The 20155-nt window shown below is 40.9% G+C and overlaps 3 protein-coding genes across 4 annotated transcripts; 2 read left to right on the plus strand and 1 right to left on the minus strand.

The window, feature by feature from the left end:
• Positions 1-2781: 2781 nt before the first annotated feature.
• Positions 2782-6080, plus strand: fosl1a (FOS like 1, AP-1 transcription factor subunit a). Its single transcript, XM_006781270.3, has 4 exons — positions 2782-3191; positions 3516-3773; positions 4591-4698; positions 4792-6080. The coding sequence occupies exons 1-4, from the start codon at positions 3078-3080 to the stop codon at positions 5344-5346; spliced, it is 1035 nt and encodes a 344-aa protein (XP_006781333.1). The 5' UTR covers positions 2782-3077; the 3' UTR covers positions 5347-6080.
• A 472-nt stretch (positions 6081-6552) lies between these two features.
• Positions 6553-10030, minus strand: ccdc85b (coiled-coil domain containing 85B). Its single transcript, XM_006781269.2, has one exon. It carries the CDS (start codon positions 9397-9399, stop codon positions 8701-8703), a length of 699 nt encoding a protein of 232 aa, XP_006781332.2. The 5' UTR covers positions 9400-10030; the 3' UTR covers positions 6553-8700.
• A 2756-nt stretch (positions 10031-12786) lies between these two features.
• Positions 12787-19369, plus strand: fibpa (fibroblast growth factor (acidic) intracellular binding protein a). 2 transcript variants are annotated; one of them, XM_087850920.1, is made up of 11 exons: positions 12787-13118; positions 13202-13289; positions 15718-15916; positions 16060-16186; positions 16436-16536; positions 16758-16891; positions 17929-18037; positions 18147-18210; positions 18299-18385; positions 18529-18626; positions 19165-19369. In XM_087850920.1, the coding sequence occupies exons 2-11, from the start codon at positions 13205-13207 to the stop codon at positions 19232-19234; spliced, it is 1074 nt and encodes a 357-aa protein (XP_087707046.1). In that variant the 5' UTR covers positions 12787-13118; positions 13202-13204; the 3' UTR covers positions 19235-19369. The 2 variants fall into 2 exon arrangements, with proteins under 2 accessions (XP_087707046.1, XP_087707042.1); XM_087850916.1 differs by having other exon boundaries at positions 13205-13289.
• Positions 19370-20155: the final 786 nt, after the last annotated feature.

Genomic DNA, 20155 nt, shown 5'->3' on the forward strand with positions numbered 1-20155 from the left:
TGAGCAACAGGTATTGAATCTGTAAAATGTCTTGCCCCGGGGCTGTTTCAGCTTTTGTTCACAGACTGTTGGTGAAATGAAATTTGAATCCAAACTTCAATGTTCAGTGTCTTTCTCTCACTCTTTTCTCTTGGCCACAGAAACACACGCATACTTTTTCTTTTTTCTCCCCAAAACGCACCTTTTCAAGTAGACAGCTATCTGTCTTTGTAATTAACCTCGAAAAATACTGATCCGGGAGCAAGCACTGTAATATGAGAAACTGATGCAACAGTCAGCAGCCGGGAACTCTGTCCCCAGGGACTGCAAGGTCAGCAGCTGCTGGGACATGCTACGTTTACCAGCTCTACACCATGTATTTTTTTTTTTAAATCTTTACTAGCTAGAGATAGACATAGACTTTATTTGATCGCACACTGGAGAAGTTCATTTGTGACAGCAGTACAAGGGCCAGGAAGAAAAAGTGAATTAAAGATAGATTAGAAAATAAAAATAGAAAAGAAAATAGTGTTATAAAATACAATACTATGGACAGATAGTTGCTATATAAAGTAAAATAATCCAGAGTTATTTGTGCATAAAGTGGGGGCTGTAACAGTCTGCTGCTAAAGGAGCTGCTCAGGGCATCCACAGTGCCATGCAATGCAGGGGGAGGGTAGCTTGGCTAACGTCCTCCCCTTAACCACCTCCTCTAAGGCATGTAGGAGACCATCCAGGCCCTCTTTACCAGTCTGTTAAGTTGTTTCCTTCTATATTATCCTTTTAAGTAAAAAACAGAAGTTCAAATGTGTGGTGAAGTAAGTAAGCAAGCAGCTTTTTGCCGTTTGACTGACTCATATCCACAAGCATGCATGCACACTGATGTGGTTAGAAAAGTGAGAGCGGCAGCCAAAAAAGTGCCGCCAACTAACCCCATGGGATACATGACACATTTCAAATATATTTATATATAAGATATAAAAATGTGTTTGACTTATCAGAAAATTTATAGCTTACAGTTGTGTGTTATTAAGATGACAGCAGTAGGGTTTACCCCTGTTGTGTAAAGGTTTCTGTCGTAGTGATTTTTTCCTGTTGTTGTTAGGGTTATTTTTTAGGTAGTATACTTAAACTGTTACTGAATATGCTTAAATTATGTTCAAATAACTTCTAGAAACTTGTCTAATCTATCTTCAAGGATAATTTCAGTTGAAAGGTGTGCTGTTTGAATCCCCATGACGTGTAAGAACTCAGTTTATACAAGTGGAAATAGAGTAGTACATAACATATAAAAACAAAAAAACATCAACCAAAAAAGTGTAAAATCAAGTTAAATTGTCTTAAACAAAAGGAATCTGAGAGATCATTACAGAAAAAAATAAAGTGCAAGTATAAATTTACATTGAGTTTAATGATAAAACAGTTTTATTAATCTCCTGTTCCACCACATCCCAAAGGGGTGGCTGTAGCTCAGGTGGTAGAGCAGGTCATCTACTGATTGGAAGGTTGGTGGTTTGATTCCTGGCTTCCCCTAGTCTGCATGCCAAATATCCTTGGGCAAGATACTAACCCCAAATTGCTCTCTGATGCATCCATCGGAGTATGAATGTGTGTGAATGTTAGCTATAAAGCACTTAGAAAGATGTGCTTGTGCGAATGGGTCTGAATGGGTGAATGCACAAGTTGTGTAAAGCGCTTTGAGTGCTCAGATGAGTAGAAAAGCGCTATATAAGAACCAGTCCATTTACCATTTAGGTGCTCTATTGGATTCAGATCTGCTGACTGGGGAAACCATTTGAATACAGTGAACTCATGTTCAGAAGAATAGTTTGTGGTGATTTGAGCTTTGTGACGAGGTGCATTATTCTGCTTGAAGAAGCCATCAGAAGATGAGTACGCTGGTCAGGGATGGGATGGACTTGGTCAGCAACAACACTCACTACTATACTGTGGTGTTTATATGATGTTCAGTTAGGAAATATCACCCACATCATTACACTGCTATCAGTAGCAGCAGGCTGAACTGATTTAATCCACCTTTCCATTAGTGTTCTCCTGGTTGTCCATGTCACTGGGTCAGCAGTCTAAGCAGAGATGCCTAGACCTCTCCACAGCCACCTCTAGCTCTTCTGGGGGAACAGTGAGGTGTTCCCAAGCCCATGGGAACAAGGAACAAGACATAATTTCCCAGCCCAAGAAAATTACCAAGAGGTATACAAGAACCACCTGCTCCTTAGCCTATCTCTAATGGAGATAAGGCGGGGAGTTATGTCACACTGATACTTTTAGTCACTGTTTCATGTTTGTTTCTAAACAGAAATGTCTTAAACTTTCCATAATCCCTGGAAATAGAGGTGCACATCAATAAAAATAGATCAGTGTTTTTTTTAAGTGTGAAAAAACAGATTGCTCAGGGTTTCTCACTGAGCAATCTGTTTTATGTGTGTGTGTGGTTTTTTTTTTTGCAAACTCCAACCCTTATCTTAACTGGTTACCCTTGTACTGATAACATGTACAAATTTCACTGCAGTATAAACAAAGAGTCTCCGTGCTTTGGCTTTCAGTTATAAAGTGTACCCAGTGCTTTAAGCCTCCTCCAGATAAGAGAAATCACTACAGCGCCAGTTTCAGAGCACGAGGTGTGGGCTGTCTTTGAGAGGAATCCCTGTACTAGTCTCTGGAGGAAACTCTCACCAAATATGGTAAATGACGTCACGACACGTGGAGAGTTTCGTGAGAGGTTCCAGACAACACTATTTCCCGTAAGTACAGAGGGGCGTGGCGCGCATATACTGCTGCTTAAAGAGTTTACAACCTCACGATCATTCCCAGACTTCCGATCCTGGATGTACGACTGAGGACTACCGCGAGCACTGAAAGTTGTTTTCGAAGGTTTTTGGACGACTGAGGAAAAAACAAGGAGATATTTCTTTCCTCGCTCCCCCTTGAAGACTTCTTTGGACTCTACCGAATACGCAAGTCGGTGGGCTTGCCCCCTATTTGAATTAAAACACAAGACTCAACCACTTACTTTCGTGAGAACTGAAGACTATATAGCCACAGCTGGATTCAGTTTTCTTTTCACTGAGAAAGAGAGGATGTATCGAAACTTTGGGAGTCAAGAAAGAGGCAACCCACCTTACACAGGCACCTCTGGGACAACCCCTGCTTCCCTTGGAAATACCAGCACTTCAGCCACACAACAGGAGCAGGTAGGTGTGCTGTCACTGACTGAGCTGGGCAAAAGGTTAGGGGTCAAATAAGAACAATACGGTTAAAGTTTTGAGAAATAACTAAAAATGTTCTAGCTAACATTAAGGAGTACAAATTTAAAGCTGTTAAATCATCACATTGTAATTTAGTTTAGTTGTACAAGTAATAGATAAAAAAATAATAATATTTAATAATAATGGTTATATAATAGTTACACAATAATATTAGTTTACACTTTTAATCCTGCACTTGTTACTTATCGTGAATATTTCATTATATAAAATCTTCTTCTTTCAAACTGTTTATTTTTCTTTTTTCCCTAGAAGTTTACAATGGCAGGGGCCAGTCAGTTTATCCCCAGCCTCAATGCCATCACAAGCAACCAGGACCTCCAGTGGCTGGTCCAGCCCTCACTCATGCATGCACCAGGCCCTTCGCGATCACCAGTACCTCCTTACCCAGTCCACCCAGGGGCGAGGCCACTGGTTCCACCACCTTCCCAGTCTCACCTTCTAAGGACAGGGGTCATAAGAACTTCTGCAAGCAGCCCATCTTCAACAAGGCGCAGGAATGATGAACATGTAAGCACATAGCTCACAAATGATTGTGGGTTTTCTCCCTCGAGGGAATGTGGTGTGGATGCTGAGGTGTGGAGTGTGGCTCAATCACTTTTGTGTAATCAGTGCGTAATGTCCTGTAACTCTCTGTGACACAATAGTGCCACTTCCTCTAGATGTATGGAGAAATAGGAAGAAAATATAAAGATATGTTTTTTAAATCTTTTTCTCAGCTCTGGAGTTAAACACACACTCTCGTACTCTCCTTTTTTTTTTACTGAGTTTTTGTTGACAGTAAAATTAACAGGTGATTATCAGCTTTTTCTTACTATAGAAACATTACTCCATTCAAAGTAACTTTACATTTGACTTCCAACACACAGTGTAATTCTGTACGTTTCCGCAGGCACGCGTTGGCACACATCCTCGTCATAAAGTTGTAATTTCATTGAACAGGAAGTGGACTGTCATGTGACTCATAGGAGCAAGTCATGTTCTGTGACTCACACCTGAGTCACTTTAGAGGTCTGAGCGTGACTCATCACCCCGAAAGGGCGGGAAATGTTGGATTAACTGCAATTATTCAGTAGAATGTTGGATGAAGTCAGAATTCGGGTACAAAAGCCCAGACGCTTTTCAATCCTGCAGCTGCCATGGCTGTGATGACTCAGTGTGCACACATGGTGGGAGTATTTCACCTGTGTCATGCTGCCTGTGGTGGAATTTCACTGTGCATGTGATGTTTTGAAATTAGCTGTTTGCCTAAAACAAGCCGGATTAATCCAGTTCAGGAGTTTAGGCCGCCTTCATGTTTTGTAGTAATTTTTCTTCTCCTCTTCAGTTATCTCAGGAAGAAGTCGAAAGGCGCAGAGTAAGAAGGGAGAGGAATAAACTGGCAGCAGCAAAGTGTCGCAATCGGAGACGGGAGCTGACAGATTCCCTGCAAACTGTGAGTGATCTTTAATATAATATTACTCCAAGTGTAAGGTGCTGGTCTCAGTCAGACATGAATGAATCAAACTCTGTCTTTCTCCTGCTGTAGGAGACAGACATGCTGGAGGATGAAAAGTCCCGCTTGCAGAAGGAAATAGCTGAACTACAAAAGGAGAAAGAGAAGCTTGAACTGGTCTTGGAAGCTCACCGACCCATTTGCAAAATAGAGGACTCTGATTCGGATTCTGACTCAGGTCCATCCATTTCCTCTTTGGCAGCCATTAAACTAGAGCCAGCGGACTCCTGCAGTCCTGGACCCTCAATCAAACCACCCATAAAGCTGGAGAAACCCAGACCAAGGATAACTATCCCCACAAAGCCTGTAACATCAACCGCCTCTGCTGTTGCTACTGAATCAGAGTCACTCCACACCCCAGTTCTCTCCACGCCCTCTATCATGTCCTTCACAGCTGGCACAGTTTTCACCTACCCCTCTGCCTCTTTAGACACCAGTGCCTCCAGCACATCCCACGTTACATCACACCAGGGAAGTGTCCAGCAGTCTCAGGCCCCACAGCCCTGTGGGATAGCTCATCGCCGCAGCAGCAGCAGCGGTGACCAGTCGGATCACTCCCTGCACTCACCAACCATCCTCTCACTGTAATCGACGGCCCTGCCTTCCTGGCAATACACTAAGTTTGATTTCAGCGCAGTCACAGTGCACGCGACAAAGGATGTCAAGGAAATGTGATGGAAGTGAAAACGACGGCTCTTATCATTTCAAAACGAGCTACGTGCAGCTGCTCGATTTCTTTAGACAGTTGATGCTTTTCTTAGATAATATGCAAATCTGTGGCATTATTAGAAGACGAATGTTACACTTTTTTTAGTTTTTATATGAATATAAAGTCTTTATATTTCTAATTTTCAGAATTATAAAATAAGAATGAGTGTGTTTGAGGTTTATTGCGAAAGCACTGCATGCAGACTATATTCTCTAATTATACAAACGTTGTACACATAACTGTGATAACTCCATTTAATCATATATTATTAGATATAATACATTATAATGTTCCCTTTGATAAGTTACTACATTGTTACAGTGTGTTGTGAAAGTCCTCAAAAAGGGAAACAGAGTGCTTAAACTAACAGGTCCATATTTAAGCGTGGACCCTTTCAGAACCCTAATATTATCTTTATACAAATTACTGACCACTAAGGCTGGGCCATAGGAGTTATTATAAATTATATAATCACATATTTATTATGGAGAATATAATATATTTTTTGGTACTGTTTATGTTTTCTGTTGAAATGAACTGTTTGGAGGGCAGTGCCTTAAATTTGTCTTTGTTTAAAAAAAAAAACAGATAATAAAGAACAAAGGTGTGTGCAAAGAGAAATGGTGTGCAGTTATTGGCAAAATAAGCAAGAGACTGTGACTGAAAATCATCTGAAAAACAGCAGATTACTCAGAGTCGATTGTCTGGATCATTCGAAATGTGTGAAAGAGATTCAGAAATGTAAATGAGACGTGACAACGCGACTGAAACGAGGATTCGATTCATTGATCAGTTGCCTGATTGAAGTTTAATGTTCTAGTAATTTCTTTTTAATTGAGCAGTAATGCTGAATATTCTCCAGGCGCAGCAGTGATGGAATCAGACAGTTTTTATACATATTTTTTTTTACTTCGAGTGGGACGAAACAGAAACTGATGGAAAGTTGTCTTTAGGTCAAAACTAAAATTTTTGAGTTGCTTCTTTCCACCATCGACATTTTTCTGCCATCCGAAGACAAAATTTTGCTTTATCTCAAAATATCAACTCAAAATTTTTGGTAATAACACAGCATTTTTACTTATAGATGAAAAAATTGTTCATTTATTTATTATTTTTTAAGTGGCAGAAATAGGTTTTCACACATGTACACTGTGAAGACTCGTATACAGTCACATTTTAAATCATTTTAAAAGAAATATACAACGGTTGCTAATTTAATTATTTTTTAACTGTTGATAAACATTAATTGATTGTTAAAATTATACCCAGCTGTGTCTGATTACTTCTTAACTCCTATGATTATTTGCGAAGAACCCCCCAATAAGCTTCATTATTGGTTCTGGGGGCAGTGCCACCCCAGACCACTGCCTGGCTCCGCCCCTGGACTGCAGCTTCTCCAGGTTTCTGTGGTCTTTGATCGTAACATCTTCAGACTGTTGATCAGAAAAAATCCAATACTTTGAAGACATTACCCTTTGACTCTGGGTGTTAAGGCCATACTTCATATCGGTTAATTGAGAAAATACCTGACACAGTAATAAATACTGAATTAATCATTAGTGGCAGCAAGTAAGAGAGTTTGATTACTGCACCATGCGCTGACAAACTCTGCTGGCCACTCTCTGACCCTCCACTCTCAACACCGTGTCCTCTGTTACCCTAAAATGAAGTGAATCTCTTGCTAATACATACACGGCTCAGAGAGCATTGGATTGCTAAAATGGGATGAGCGAGGCAGAGAGGCGGAGATGGAACAAGAGTCAGATTGAGAGCTGGAGAGCACGAGGGAGAAAAAATCTGTATGTACGCTGCTGTCAAAGGACGTCTGTGCATCACTAAGTGGGTAAAAGCATCACCCCCCCCTCCGCCCCCATCAGCTCTCCAGACTGTGCAAATAGGGCTCCAAAAATAAAACTGATGAATATCCATAACGTCAGTCAGTGTGGCATGAAGGCAGCATCAATCAAGCGCAGTTGGTTCAGACACGAAGGTCAGGACAAATGCAGAAATCAATTTGTCGTGTGTGTCATGTTAAATGCATGTTTTCTGCAAGGCAAATACACAAAGAAAGGTCAGAACAGCCCCGAGTGTCATAGCCACTGTATTTAAAGCTTTTCAGTGCACTACGAGCATAGCCCACCAATAAACAGCTAACAACAAAATAAACCTCTTGTAATCCAGGTGCTATGGTTTAAACTGAAACTGGTTAGTAAAGCTAGTTAATACAGACAAATCAAGATTAAAGAAGGGCTGAAGTTAAGTTTGCTCCTAATGTTACAGATTAAATACAAAGCATGAGTTACAGAAGAAGAAGCTAACAAATCTTATGATAATTCAGCAACAACTTCATTTAAAAAAAAAACAAAGAAAAGAAGAAATTTAAACAGCTCGGCTTAAACAGAATAAAAATCAACCAAAACTTGTAGACCTTCCAGTTTGATACAAAGAGTTTTCCAGTTGAATTTTAAAAATAGTGACAGAACTTATTTTTCAGTTCAGCTCTGCGTGAGGTCCAACAACATCTACCATGCCTGGTCCAAAGTGAGTGTGTAGGTCTGCACGTGTTACATTATTCTCAGCAGCCCCACCCCTCAGGAAACCTAAAGGGCCATCACGTCAGGCTGCTTCACAGGCTTTGTTACAAATGGTGACAATCATCATGCACACATGGCACTCCAATCCTGTCCTGAGGAAGCGAGAGTGCATAAAATATTACACATCATTAGCAAAAAAAGCAATTATCAAATAGTTTCCTTTGTTTCAGTGCTATTGGAATTCAGAGGACTAAATATGGCTCGAAACTGGATTGAAATGAATCTTTAGATTTGTGTTTTCAAGATCCAAGATAACGCTGTCCAGTGCAATTGAGAAAAAGGCTTCTACCAGTGTAGGCTAATCCAGTGCATGAGATAAATTTATATATGTGACCCACTTTTTTGGTCCCATTTTTTTCTCAACAACAGACCACTGAAAAAGGAGAATTTTCAGGAGAATCTTTAGAAAAAACACTGTAAAATTTAGACATGTTATCATCTGGCAAACATCTAATAAATGTCTTTGTAAAGTCCTGAAATGTGGAAAGAGTCTCAAGTCTAGTGGCACACAAATCTTTGCAGCATTCAGAAAGCCCTAATGCTTTTTTTTTTTTTTTTTAATCCTCCAGATTAATTTGTACTATCTGACAGAGCACCTTTGTCTCCCTCCAGTCCTCAGCTGCTGACACACACCTGCCATCAGTCATCAGGTGAGCACACCAGGTGAAGCTGGTCTGGGCTTCCCACGCTGCCTGTGCTTGAGCTCCCATCTCCCAGGTCCCGGGCCACCATGCAGGGCAGATTCAGCTCGGTGGAACCTCCTGGACTGGAGTCACTCCTGCTCACACACTCCTCTTCCAGGACCAGGCACAGCTCCTTCAGGTCCAGATTCTCCTTCACCAGCCCGTCCTGCATGCGCTCCAGGTCAGCGAGCTTTTTCAAGTACCCGCCCAGGTCCTCCCGCATCACTTTGGCTGCGTGATGCCCGAACAGCTGCCATTCCCGGGCCAGCTTCTTCACTTTGAGCCGGTCGTCGTCTAGGAAGCAGCACAGGTCCCGCAGCTCCGTGTTCTCCTCCTGCAGGCGCTGATTGATGACTTTCAGTTCCCTGATTTCGAGGAGGTGTCCCTGCAGCTGTTTATTTACCTCTTTGATAAGCCGACCGCGCTGGATCAGAGCCGTTATTTTCTCTGACTCCTCTTTACGCAACCGGCTCACCAGCTCCTCTTTGGAGCACGCCAGCAAGTCCTCGTCAGACATCTTTGACAGTTCTCTGTTTATTATCTCACCTTCGCTACCCATTTTTTCTTCTTTCAGTAAAAAAACGACACCTATGGGTACCTGAGAATCTATTAAAAGCGCTGAGATGTGGCTATATTTAATGCTCAACACATGCATCCGCTGTAATCCAGATGTAATGTATTTGATCACCGGAGGTAAAATCAAGGCAGAAACATGTGGTGTCTTTATTTAGATTGTCTTTATCTCCAAGGCTGTGACTTCAGTCCCTTTTTTGTGCTGTTCTCCGTGGATAACGCCTTAATGAGGTCGTGTGTGAAAAACGCACCGCAAGCCCCTATTAATGTCAATCTGTCATCCTCTCAGCAGCAGGCTGCTTTCTCCAAAGGCCTCCGGGAGCACAGCAGCCCTTATTTCTCCTCCCCGCGCAGTTTTTTTTTGAAGGCAACAGCCGCTCCGTGGGCTTTTCTGGACAAAGGCCCGGTGAGTCCACGGAGCTTGACCAAGCACACCCTGCAGATGTTGTGATTTCTACACCGCTGGCATCGTCTCATCGGGCTGTGCTTGTCTCGCCTCAGCTGAATGAACTCCCGTGGCTGCAGGAGTCCGCACGGCGCAGCAGCTTTCCCCCCTTTTTCTTTAAAAAAGATTCATTGTTTAAATAACAAACAAAGCTCACCGCTCAAAATATGTACATCATGATCTGTGCTCATCCTCCGGAGATGGACCGTTACCACAACAATGTCCGCCTCCGCCACTTTCACGGCTGTGACTCCGCTAAGCAGCGAGCTGCGCGTGAAGCTGGAGCTCTGACGGAGACCAGTACAAGCAGCCTTCAAAATAAAAGCTTCAGATTGTTGTTTTTAAGAAAAGAACTGTCAAAAATGTTGCTTTGAGAGCACCGCTGAACTAGATTATATATTTGTAACGAGTGACGCCTTTTAGTTTTCGTCGCGTTTTAGTGAAGCCGCGATGCTTAGCGGAGATGCTTTTATTTTGTAGAGGTTTTAAAGGAAACTTTACTGCTTTATCAGGATTTGTAACTTGGCAAATTTCCTTAGATAAGCTAGTAATCAGAACTGTTTGTGGTTTTCTCTGATGTTCGCAGTGTGGCAATTCCATATTGCGTTATTTGAGCCTGTTTTGTAGCCGTAAATGGCAACATTTAATAATCTAAAGCTCTGTGGTTCATCTAATTCCACTCTAACTACATTATAAAAAACGAAATTTGATATGGAAGATCCTCTCTCCACGCGCTCCCTCAATGAGGAACGTGTGCGCCCCCATTTGGATTCAAACCCATTTTTTATTTCTTTATTTTATTTTATTTTTCTTTTCTTTTTTCTTATCCTTTTCATGCTATGAAACCAAAACAAGTTGTAAATGTATGAAGGAAATTGATAGGAAAAGCCTGTGTAAACCCACTTCCTTCGGTTTTTCCTGTTCATTAGAATGATCTCATCCTCAAAAACCAGATACATGTCTATGACAGTGGAGTGCATGAGTGACTCCTGGTTGTACTTGTTACTTTTCAAAGAACATTGGCGGAAAGTGTGACTGCAGACCCTTTTTTTTCCATGGGTTTATGCTGAGGCATTCAGCCACATCCTTCCGCCCTCTGTCCCACCTCCATTGTTTCACTGAGGCCACAACAATGTAGGGTGTTAACCGCGCAAGGGGGATCTGGGGATGGAATCAGGGTGTCATGTGAGGTTAGAAATGAGAGTGTTGATGCGCAGCAGGAGAGTCGACAAAAAAGGCGTGTTTGGCTGATTCGTTTTCACCCTCCCGTGTTGTGATTTTTCTTTTTTGAAGGACACATGCAGAAACACAGAAAGGGAGGGCGAGGAGAGGGATTTACGAGGATTTATTTAGATTAATCGTCAGAGGAAAAGAGCAGATTGTGTAAACGCAGGCAGCAAGCAAAGCGCACAGCACTGTGGGGCCCGGTGCTCACAAAGAAGCCTATCTGTGATCTGACACATTTTATAATAACTTAGGGAACAAATGATCAACAATAGGGTACTGTGTGGCTGCCAGGCGCAGTGCTGTAATTTGAGTCTTCACATAATCGTTCATTATCTTTCGGATTTTCTTGTCTGGTCCCTGAAGTCTTTCTTTCTTTATATGAATATTGTCTGTTGAGTTACTGTAGGGTAATTCACCTCCAATCCACCCCTTGGATGGTCAACCAAAGTAGGCGTTGGCTTAGAAGAGAGGCCCAACATTGAAGAAATAAAAGAAAACTGCTGATCCTGCCATTTGTCAAGCTTTCAATGATAATGATTTTCTATGTATCTAAGCACTCTAATATCACAGAAGTTACCGTTTTGTCTGCACTAACATTACCTATTATTACGTATTCACTTGTCAGAGCCACACCTTAAAAGCACATAATCAGCTCCTAAAAAACTACAGATGAATGGTGTTTTATTCATATTGGTAATCCTCAGGGGCGTCTCATAGTTGTGTCACATGCTGCCCACAGTCATGTGAGACGTCTGCAGTAACTGTTAATGGGAAAAAGAGCACGACCCCCCCCCCCCAACACACACACACCGAGATAACTGATGTTTAAGCCAATGAAAGATAATTGAAAAAGAAAAAAAACACGGGAAGGGCTGTGCTATGGTGGTAAAGAGGTGACTCCACTGGAGTGGTTTAGAATAAAAGCACAATTTACAGGCAGTATATAAGTACAAAAAACAAATGTAGATATAGCAAAATTCTGCAAAAATAAATAAATAAATAAATAAAATAGAATCACCATAATCCAGAGAGTTGGTGATGGACTTCACAAGGAAGAGGACGTCTATTATACGACCCGTTTCTATCCTGTGACGGAGAGTTTATGTGGTGGAGGAGTACCTGGGTGTCCACGTGGGTGTCCACGTCTACAACAGGCTGAACTGGAAGACCAACACAGAGGCTGTAAACAAAAAGGTGTGCCGGGCTCCTGAGAAAGGAGATATCCTATAATATGTGCAGCAAAATTATTCTCTTTCAGTCATTTGTGGCCACTGTATGATCTTCCGGGGGAGCAGGGGTATTATTATTATTATTATTATTATTATTATTATTATTATTGTTATTTGCCTAGAGTGTGTTGATAGAGGTGTGAATGAGTTGCAAAGAAGTATGTTTCTGTATTAATATGAATATATATATACTATATATATAGCCTACTATATATATATATACTATAAAAACACATTTATTTATTTAATATAAAAAGCAGTCACGTGTACATTGAATGTTTTCAGTGCCTGAGTTTTGTGATAAGACGATGACATAATAGGTATCTAAAACAATAGATTTATTGCAACGAAGGTAATGAACATAGCGGACATAAACGATCAAAGGAATTTCACACGATACAAAAAAAGATGCGACCGAAATACTGATTAATAGAAAAAAAACATGGGAAAGAAATTAAAATTGCAATTAAATTAAAATAAACTAAAATAAACTTAAATTAACCAAAAAACAAAAACATATTTTTAATTCGGGAGCTTTTCCTGTGACATCATAGAACCGGAAGTATCTGCTACGTGACTGCTGTTGTTGACATTACGCACTCGTGTCTCTCACGGGCCGTAATATTTCATAGACGTTGTTGCTGTAAATTCAAAAGCTCCTTTATAATCGTGTCATATCGTCACATTAACGTGGTCTTAATTCGCCGCAGTGCTGCCCGTTTATTGGCCGTCGATAACTGTGCAGCTCGGCTAGCTCCGGAGGCTAACATTTTATGGAGGAAGTTAGCTAATCAGTAAGCCATGGAGAGCAAATTTAAGCCCAGCTAATAGAATTAAATAGTTCACTTTGCAGACACGATTTTATCGCCGCCAGCTACCTGAGAGAACACTGAGAACAAGGTATAATATCACCCGAGCTAATCAGCTATATGCCGGTGATACCTGAGCTAAACAATAAACATGTTTTTCTTGTTTGTTTTAAGCAGATGTCTGTAGAGCTGGATGTGTTCGTGGGTAACACCACCATCATGGATGAGGAGGTTTACCAGCTGTGGTTGGACGGATACACAGGTAGGGGTAACGCTAAACACATGTGAGAGTCTGGGTCACAACGATCCTATTAATAGATGCGTTTTTATATAAAGAGTGTGGGATTACCTGGAGTTGGCGGCTAACACAGTCAAAGCAGAGGTACCTGAAGGTCATCCACCTCAAGTATCACAGTATATTTTAAAGGGTGGTTCAGAATAATAAAGCAGTCCAAAAATAGTAATAACATGTAATAAAGCTTCAACATCACCATGTGACACTTTGTTTTGCAGACAGTGATCCAACTCAGTACAGACATAGAATGCAAAATCCTACAGTGAACTGAGGGAAATGGTTGAAAGTTAAAAGTTATTTAAAACATACAGCAGGAGAATGAACAAATGACTGCCTGAGTCTATTAGTGCTAACTTTGGGGCGACTTAACCTTCTCTCTGATAGAAACATGTGGTTGTTAATATGTAAAGGATGCTGAGATTCTAAAACGACAGTCTGTCCCTTTGAGAGGACTCTTGATTTCACACAGATACTGAAATTCACTAAAGGTGGTGCCGGTAATCTTACAGGACAACTTAACCGTTTTCTCTACTTTTCACCGGTTTTAAAGATTAAGGCTTTGCCAAATAAGCAAGTCACAGAAAATAAAAGCACAGACTCAGTAAAAAAGAGAATAAAGCATTTCTAAGATACTTTAAAAAACAGCCATGATTGCCCTTTCTGAACAATGCATCTGTATTTGAAACAGCATTTAATTTCTCTTCCGGGTATTTTTATGGCTGCACTTCTCCCAATGGGTCACCTTTATTGAGAAATGGTGCAGGAACAGGGGGACTTGGCCTCCTCCAAAAATCAATAAGCGTTCTTTGGTCTGAGCCACATTTAACTGGAGGAAATACTGATCACACCTCTTAACACATTTGTAAATGACTGGGCCATGATTTTGCTACACAGCCTGTTGAAAACGTATAATTACAGAGTGACTGGTTTCCTTTAATTATATAAAATAAATTAAAGTGTTGAAACCAAACAGTCGAGAGGGGATCAGTGAAGGACCTCAGTATTTAAAACTAATTAATGTTCTTGTTTTTTTACAGAAAATAAGATACTTTTGTGAAATACATAATGGTTTCACATCTTAGGCGTCTAAAAATGTTAAAATGAAGCATCTGAGAAAAAAACTACAGTGAAGACGATTTAGTGTAATATTTAAGCTCAGACTTGGCAGTTAGGCTGCAGCATTACAGCAAAGCAAATACACATAATAAATAAAAAACAAACATAAAAACATAATCAGACTGTAGTAGTTTGATTGCAATAGGAGCTATTGAGCATTTGTAATGATTCCACCTAATCCATAGTTTGAGCTTGAAGGCAGAGCTCTGCATACAGAGGTCGATCATTCTCTGAGAACACAAATACTTCAGTCAGGCAGATCGTTTTCTGTCTGCTGTGATCTGCTCACTGTTTCTGACAGTGCTGTTGAGTGTTTACTCCTTCCAGTTAAAATTTTTTATTAGTTTTGTTATTAATTTTTAGTCATAATGTGGGGTGTGTTAATTAGGAGATTCAGAGATGAGGCTTGATATCCTCATTGGGATCCAGTCGGAAAGCACAAATCATGCTTAAAGGCTTAATTGTTCAACTTCAGAGTAATTGCAGTAATGAATCTGAACAAAGCAAACAAACACCGCTGCTCTGTCTGTAAAGAAAACGAACAAAAAAGTTTAGATTGCTTCAAATTCTTGAAGACAAAGTTAGAGAGGCGAGGCTGAGATGGTCTGGAGATGTGCAGAGGAGGTATGGTGGATATATTGAACAAAGATTAATGAAGATGAAGCTGCCAGGCAGGATTTACTAAAGCTAATTACTGGTTAAATTAATTTAGGATAAGTAACACAATGTATAACTCTCTCTTGGTGTAACTGCCACCCCATGTGAAGGTGAAAAAGTGTGTTATCTCTAAATAATTTAATCAAGTAAGTGGAGAACAGGTGTTAAAAAAATACATGTGACATACAGTCATGTAGACATCCCATTATAAATAAAAATATGCACCAAACCCTCCTCATGAATCCATCCACTGTTTCCATTCTCATCAGTATTAAACATAGCAGTAGGTGTTCTCTCTTTGGAACGGGGTTTACTGGGTGCGCCTAGCAGGATCACATGTTAGGTGTGGTGATTTCAGGTCAGGTGCAGTGTTTAAACACACGCACGTGTCGGCTTCTAAGTATCATAAGACTAATTTAAGGAACAAGTAAACTTTAAGAATCAAATATGGTAAAGAAATTGGAAATACAGGGTTTAACGCCCAAATATGGTGCAGCAGCTGTTTCAGGCTGCTGATTATTCACAGCACAGCAGTGATTGTTCATTCGTGTTCTCACACTTAACTTCAGGCATCATCGGTTCATCAACCCTTTGAACTGCGCTTGTGTGATTTATCCAACAGTGAACGATGCAGTGAAGGTACGCATGGAGGGAGGAGTGATGGACGAGTGTGAGGCAAGTAAAGATGTCCTGCTGAGTGACACCATGGACCAGTACAGGACTTTCCAGATGTGTGAGCGCCTGCTGCACAGTCCGGCCAAACTAGCCAACCAGCTGCTGTTCCAGATTCCACCTCATCGGCAAATCATGCTCATAGAGAGGTGCGGCCATGATGCTATAATTAAATTAACCCATTTATTTCAGAGGAGTCACAACTCTTTATTCCTGTATTTATTTGTCAAACCTCCTACTTTATGCTGCATTTCCTCTCATGGCAATTCCTCATGTCTCTTTCCTTGTTTAGATACTATGCCTTTGATGATACATTTGTTCGTGAGGTCCTGGGAAAGAAGCTCTCCAAGGGAACAAAGAAAGACTTGGACGACATCAGCGCCAAGACAGGTGTGACACTAAAAAGCTGCAGACGACAGGTAAGTCTTCACTGTGCATTGTAAAGATTGATATTTTAAAGCTCCGGCAGTGTGTTATTGAATGGTAGGATACAGCTGAGCGTTGAAACAAACAACAAACCACGCCGGAGTTCCTGTTGTCTGCCGGTTTCAACAATTAATTTGGTTTTATAGCTCTGGGTACATTTTATTAGTTGTGGTGGGATTTCTGATTGTGGAGCAGATTCTTTCAGTATTAGTAAATCTCTTGCATCGTGTGTGTAATTTCAGTTCGACAACTTCAAACGTGTTTTCAAAGTTGTCGAAGAGCTGAAGGGACCCCTGGTGGAGAACATACGTCAGCATTTTCTTCTGTCTGACAAACTTGCAAGGTAATCAGCGACAGGCACAGAGCACAAGCCTTCTGCCTCAGGCTTATGTTTTACAGCAGTTGTATAACTTAAAATCTGTTATGTTGTAGTGTTGTGATGAATTAATGTGTTATTTTGCAACAAATTCTAACGAAATACCACAGGAAAAGGTTGGGTGCTCTGATTGCTTGGTTTTATTTTGTGTTTTTTTAAATGCCGTGTGTTTATTGCCTTTATCACAGGGATTACGCGGCCATCGTTTTCTTTGCCAACAATCGATTTGAGACGGGAAAAAGAAAGCTGCAATACCTCAGTTTCCAGGATTTTGCTTTCTGTGCCGGTCAGCTTATCAGCAACTGGACAGTTGGGGCTGTTGGTGAGTGCTTAGTTTTGTTTCCTTTGGCCATTTTGCTGACATAAGATATGGGGGAATGTGTACCCTATTTTCCTCTTTTAATGTTTATTAATCAAATGGAAATGTCTTAATTTGTCTTTGTGTTTTTTACAAATTGGTAAAACATTAGTGGTGAACAAAAAACGAAAAAGTTCTTAAAAGGACGTTTACTTTTGAGAACAGAATGGATGCTGTCTACACTCACCAGGCCACATTGGTAGGCACAGGTTGCTTGGTTAGGCAAATATGTAATTGGAGGTCACTTGGTGAGGTACATCATGTACATAAGAAACTGAGGCTCCAATTCACACAGGCGCAACAAAATTGAACAATAGAATATTGGAAAAATGTTGCCTGGTGTGATGAGTCTCGACTCCTGTTGTGATGTTCTGAGGTAAAGCCAGCATAGATCCATCCATCCTGCCTTGCATAAATGGTTCTGGCTTGTAGTGGTTGTGTGATGGTGTGGGAATATCTTCTTGGTACTTTTTGGGCCCCTTAGCGCCAGCTCAGCATCGTTTAAATACCACAGCATTCCTGAGTACTATTGCTGACCATGTCCATCCTTTATGAAGATATTGTACCCATCTTCTCACTAGTAACAAATCTAAAGCAACTGTTTGATGCTGTCATGTCAAACCTGAGGGATGTTTTTAGCACTTTGTTGACCCTATGAAGAATTAAGGCAGTTCTGAAGGTAAAAAGATGGTCAAACCTGCTATTAGCAGAGCCGGTAACTATATGTTGATTGTGTTTACTAAATAAAGTTTAGATCAGTGGCTCTGTCAGTGAGGTTTACTGACCACCAGAGGTCCTTCAGGCTTTACTTCATCAGGAAGAGGATGAATTTTAAATTCCTAGGTTAACAATTAGGAGAGTGAAAGGGGGAATAATATTAGGTAGCATCTGAGTCATTATACTTAATAACCAAGCAGTTTTAAGAACACAAATATTTAAAATATAATTTCTAGAAAAATTTCCCATTAAACTAACTTGACAGCGTCTGAATTTTCCTGTAGACAACATGGTGGAAGACATGGACGTCGATCTTGACAAAGAGTTTTTACAAGAACTGAAAGAGCTGAAGATTTTAATCACTGACAAAGATCTGCTCGATCAACACAAAAGGTAACAGGAACACACTACCAGACACTTCCATGTTTTGCTGACTCCTGAAAAACCTTCTGAAAATCATTTTATCTGTTTTCTTTTTCTTTCTTCTCTTATTTCTGCTCAGTTTGGTCTGTACAGCCCTTAGAGGAAAGACGAAAGTTTTCATTGAGATGGAGGGTAGTTTCAAGGTGAGAGATGATAAGTATCTTTATGATATTCCGTGAGAATAACTGTGAAGAGGAAATAACCGTTTCGAATGTAATTTTGTTTTTGCAGAATCTTTCCAGAGGCCTCATCAACATCGCTGCAAAGCTGACCAACACAAAAGATGTCAGAGATTTCTTTATTGATCTTGTAGAGAAGGTGAGATTTTCTTAAAATATATATATATATATATATATAAGTAAAGACGGCTCACCCAGCCCGAATACTTTAATATCTGTCCTAGCATCAGTCTGCCTTTGAGGCTTTATGCTGTAACCTTCTCACCTCCTTTTATCCCACAGTTTATTGAGCCGTGCCGTTCAGACCGGTGGTCAGCTGCGGACATGAAACTCTACCTCACTCATTACACCAACTCTGCACACATACTCGACACATTCAAGTGAGTTAATGTGCTTTTATTCTCCAAAGCTTATCAGTCAGAGCCTGGCACCGACCCTGCCAGGGTTATCAATTCCCCCGGGGTATCCTGTGCTAAAAACAGAGCTGTGATTTTCATAGAGAGCTTTTGGGGAAAGCCGAATAAGGATATGCATGGTGGTGTTAGACGCTGCTGAAGCGTGAAGCTGTATGTTAAAACCCTCCCAAAAATTGACGCCCTTGTTCTGCCAGTGGGTGTCTCCCTATCTTGCTCATGACTTCTTAAACTGTAGTTACCTTGTTTCTCGTGCAAACACTCAGGAATGTAGTTAAGGGTTTACACAGCCCTGAACCACTACAAGCTTAACAAAGACATATTCATAAAAAGAAACATAGACCCCCCACTCCCCCACGCGTATACACAGGGGGGACAGAGATTGCCTCATTTACTCTCTTCACTCTGATTTCACAATTACAGTCTGACATGAAATTTGGAGCACCTCTTTTCACTCCTTTTACTCACCGTTTGCTCTCGTTTTCTTTCTCTTTTCTGCCCTCAGACATCAAGTCGTGTGGGACAGATACATGGGCGTCGTCAAAAGCTGCATCTTCAAAATGTATCACGACTGAAGAGTTCTCCTAGCGGTTCACGTCTCCTTTCAGTTTGCTAAGGCGTTACTTCGCTCCTTCGGATGTGCTTTCTCTGCTTCTTCCGTCATCGCTGTATGTTTGTCTGCCTGCTTTGTTCCTAGCGTCCCCCAACGTTGTCTGTAAATTTGGTTTGTAAATAAAATTAAGATTTTACATTAAAAATGCCCTTTTGTTTTATTTCCTATGTAATGTTTCATGTTTATTCTGGAAGGAAGAGATGTTGGGATTAACCCCCGAGTCAGGAGCTTTCACCGGGGGTTGGGGGTTGGGTGAACCATACTTAAGAAGTGAAAACAGCGGATTTGATATTGTAGTTGATATTGACTCCAACTGAATTAGCGTTTTATTCACTAATTCTATTAAAGAGGACCCGCGGATCACATGCACGACAGGCTGTGACTCCAGTCAGTGTGTGGGGTGTCTCTGTGTGTGGTTATGGGAATAGGGACCAACTGGATGAGGGGTTGGGGCACAGTTAGTCCAGCCGGGACTGTGATTTTTAACAACACCTCCTGTAGTGACAGCTGCCATCTCTGCCACCCGACAAAAACAAAAGGCAGACAAATAAGCTGAGGCCGAGTGAAGGTTTTTAAACCAAACGCTGGAGGGTAACTGGAGAAACCGCCTCCCATCTAAAAATAAAATGCAGGGAGCTATTTTGCAAGTGATGAGATGTTTGTAAGGAAAATTAAGACTAGCGCTGCCGCTGCAGTTGATCCCAATTTGAGGATAGTCTGAATTTGTGCCCATTAGAGTTGAATGAGACGGAAACTAATGAGGATTAATGTGAGTTAAGCAACATCTTAACCCGTTTGCATCATGACAGACTACAAATTTTGCAAGACAACATGCTGCTGGAAATGATTCCAAGCGCAGTAACGCATTAGTCACGCACAAACG

The sequence above is a fragment of the Neolamprologus brichardi genome, chromosome 2 (genome assembly GCF_056152115.1).
Source record: "Neolamprologus brichardi isolate AB-2024 chromosome 2, ASM5615211v1, whole genome shotgun sequence".
Taxonomy (NCBI): Eukaryota; Metazoa; Chordata; class Actinopteri; order Cichliformes; family Cichlidae; genus Neolamprologus; species Neolamprologus brichardi.

Excerpts from the sequence above, each read along its gene's own strand:
- fosl1a (XM_006781270.3), top strand. The coding sequence starts at position 3,078 with ATGTATCGAAACTTTGGGAGTCAAGAAAGAGGCAACCCACCTTACACA. Across the intron at positions 3,192-3,515 it reads CAGCCACACAACAGGAGCAG|AAGTTTACAATGGCAGGGGC; the intron begins GTAGGTGTGCTG and ends TTTTTTCCCTAG. Across the intron at positions 4,699-4,791 it reads TGACAGATTCCCTGCAAACT|GAGACAGACATGCTGGAGGA; the intron begins GTGAGTGATCTT and ends CTCCTGCTGTAG.
- ccdc85b (XM_006781269.2), bottom strand. The coding sequence starts at position 9,399 with ATGCATGTGTTGAGCATTAAATATAGCCACATCTCAGCGCTTTTAATA.
- fibpa (XM_087850920.1), top strand. The coding sequence starts at position 13,205 with ATGTCTGTAGAGCTGGATGTGTTCGTGGGTAACACCACCATCATGGAT. Across the intron at positions 16,187-16,435 it reads TAAAAAGCTGCAGACGACAG|TTCGACAACTTCAAACGTGT; the intron begins GTAAGTCTTCAC and ends GTGTAATTTCAG. Across the intron at positions 18,211-18,298 it reads AGATGGAGGGTAGTTTCAAG|AATCTTTCCAGAGGCCTCAT; the intron begins GTGAGAGATGAT and ends TTGTTTTTGCAG.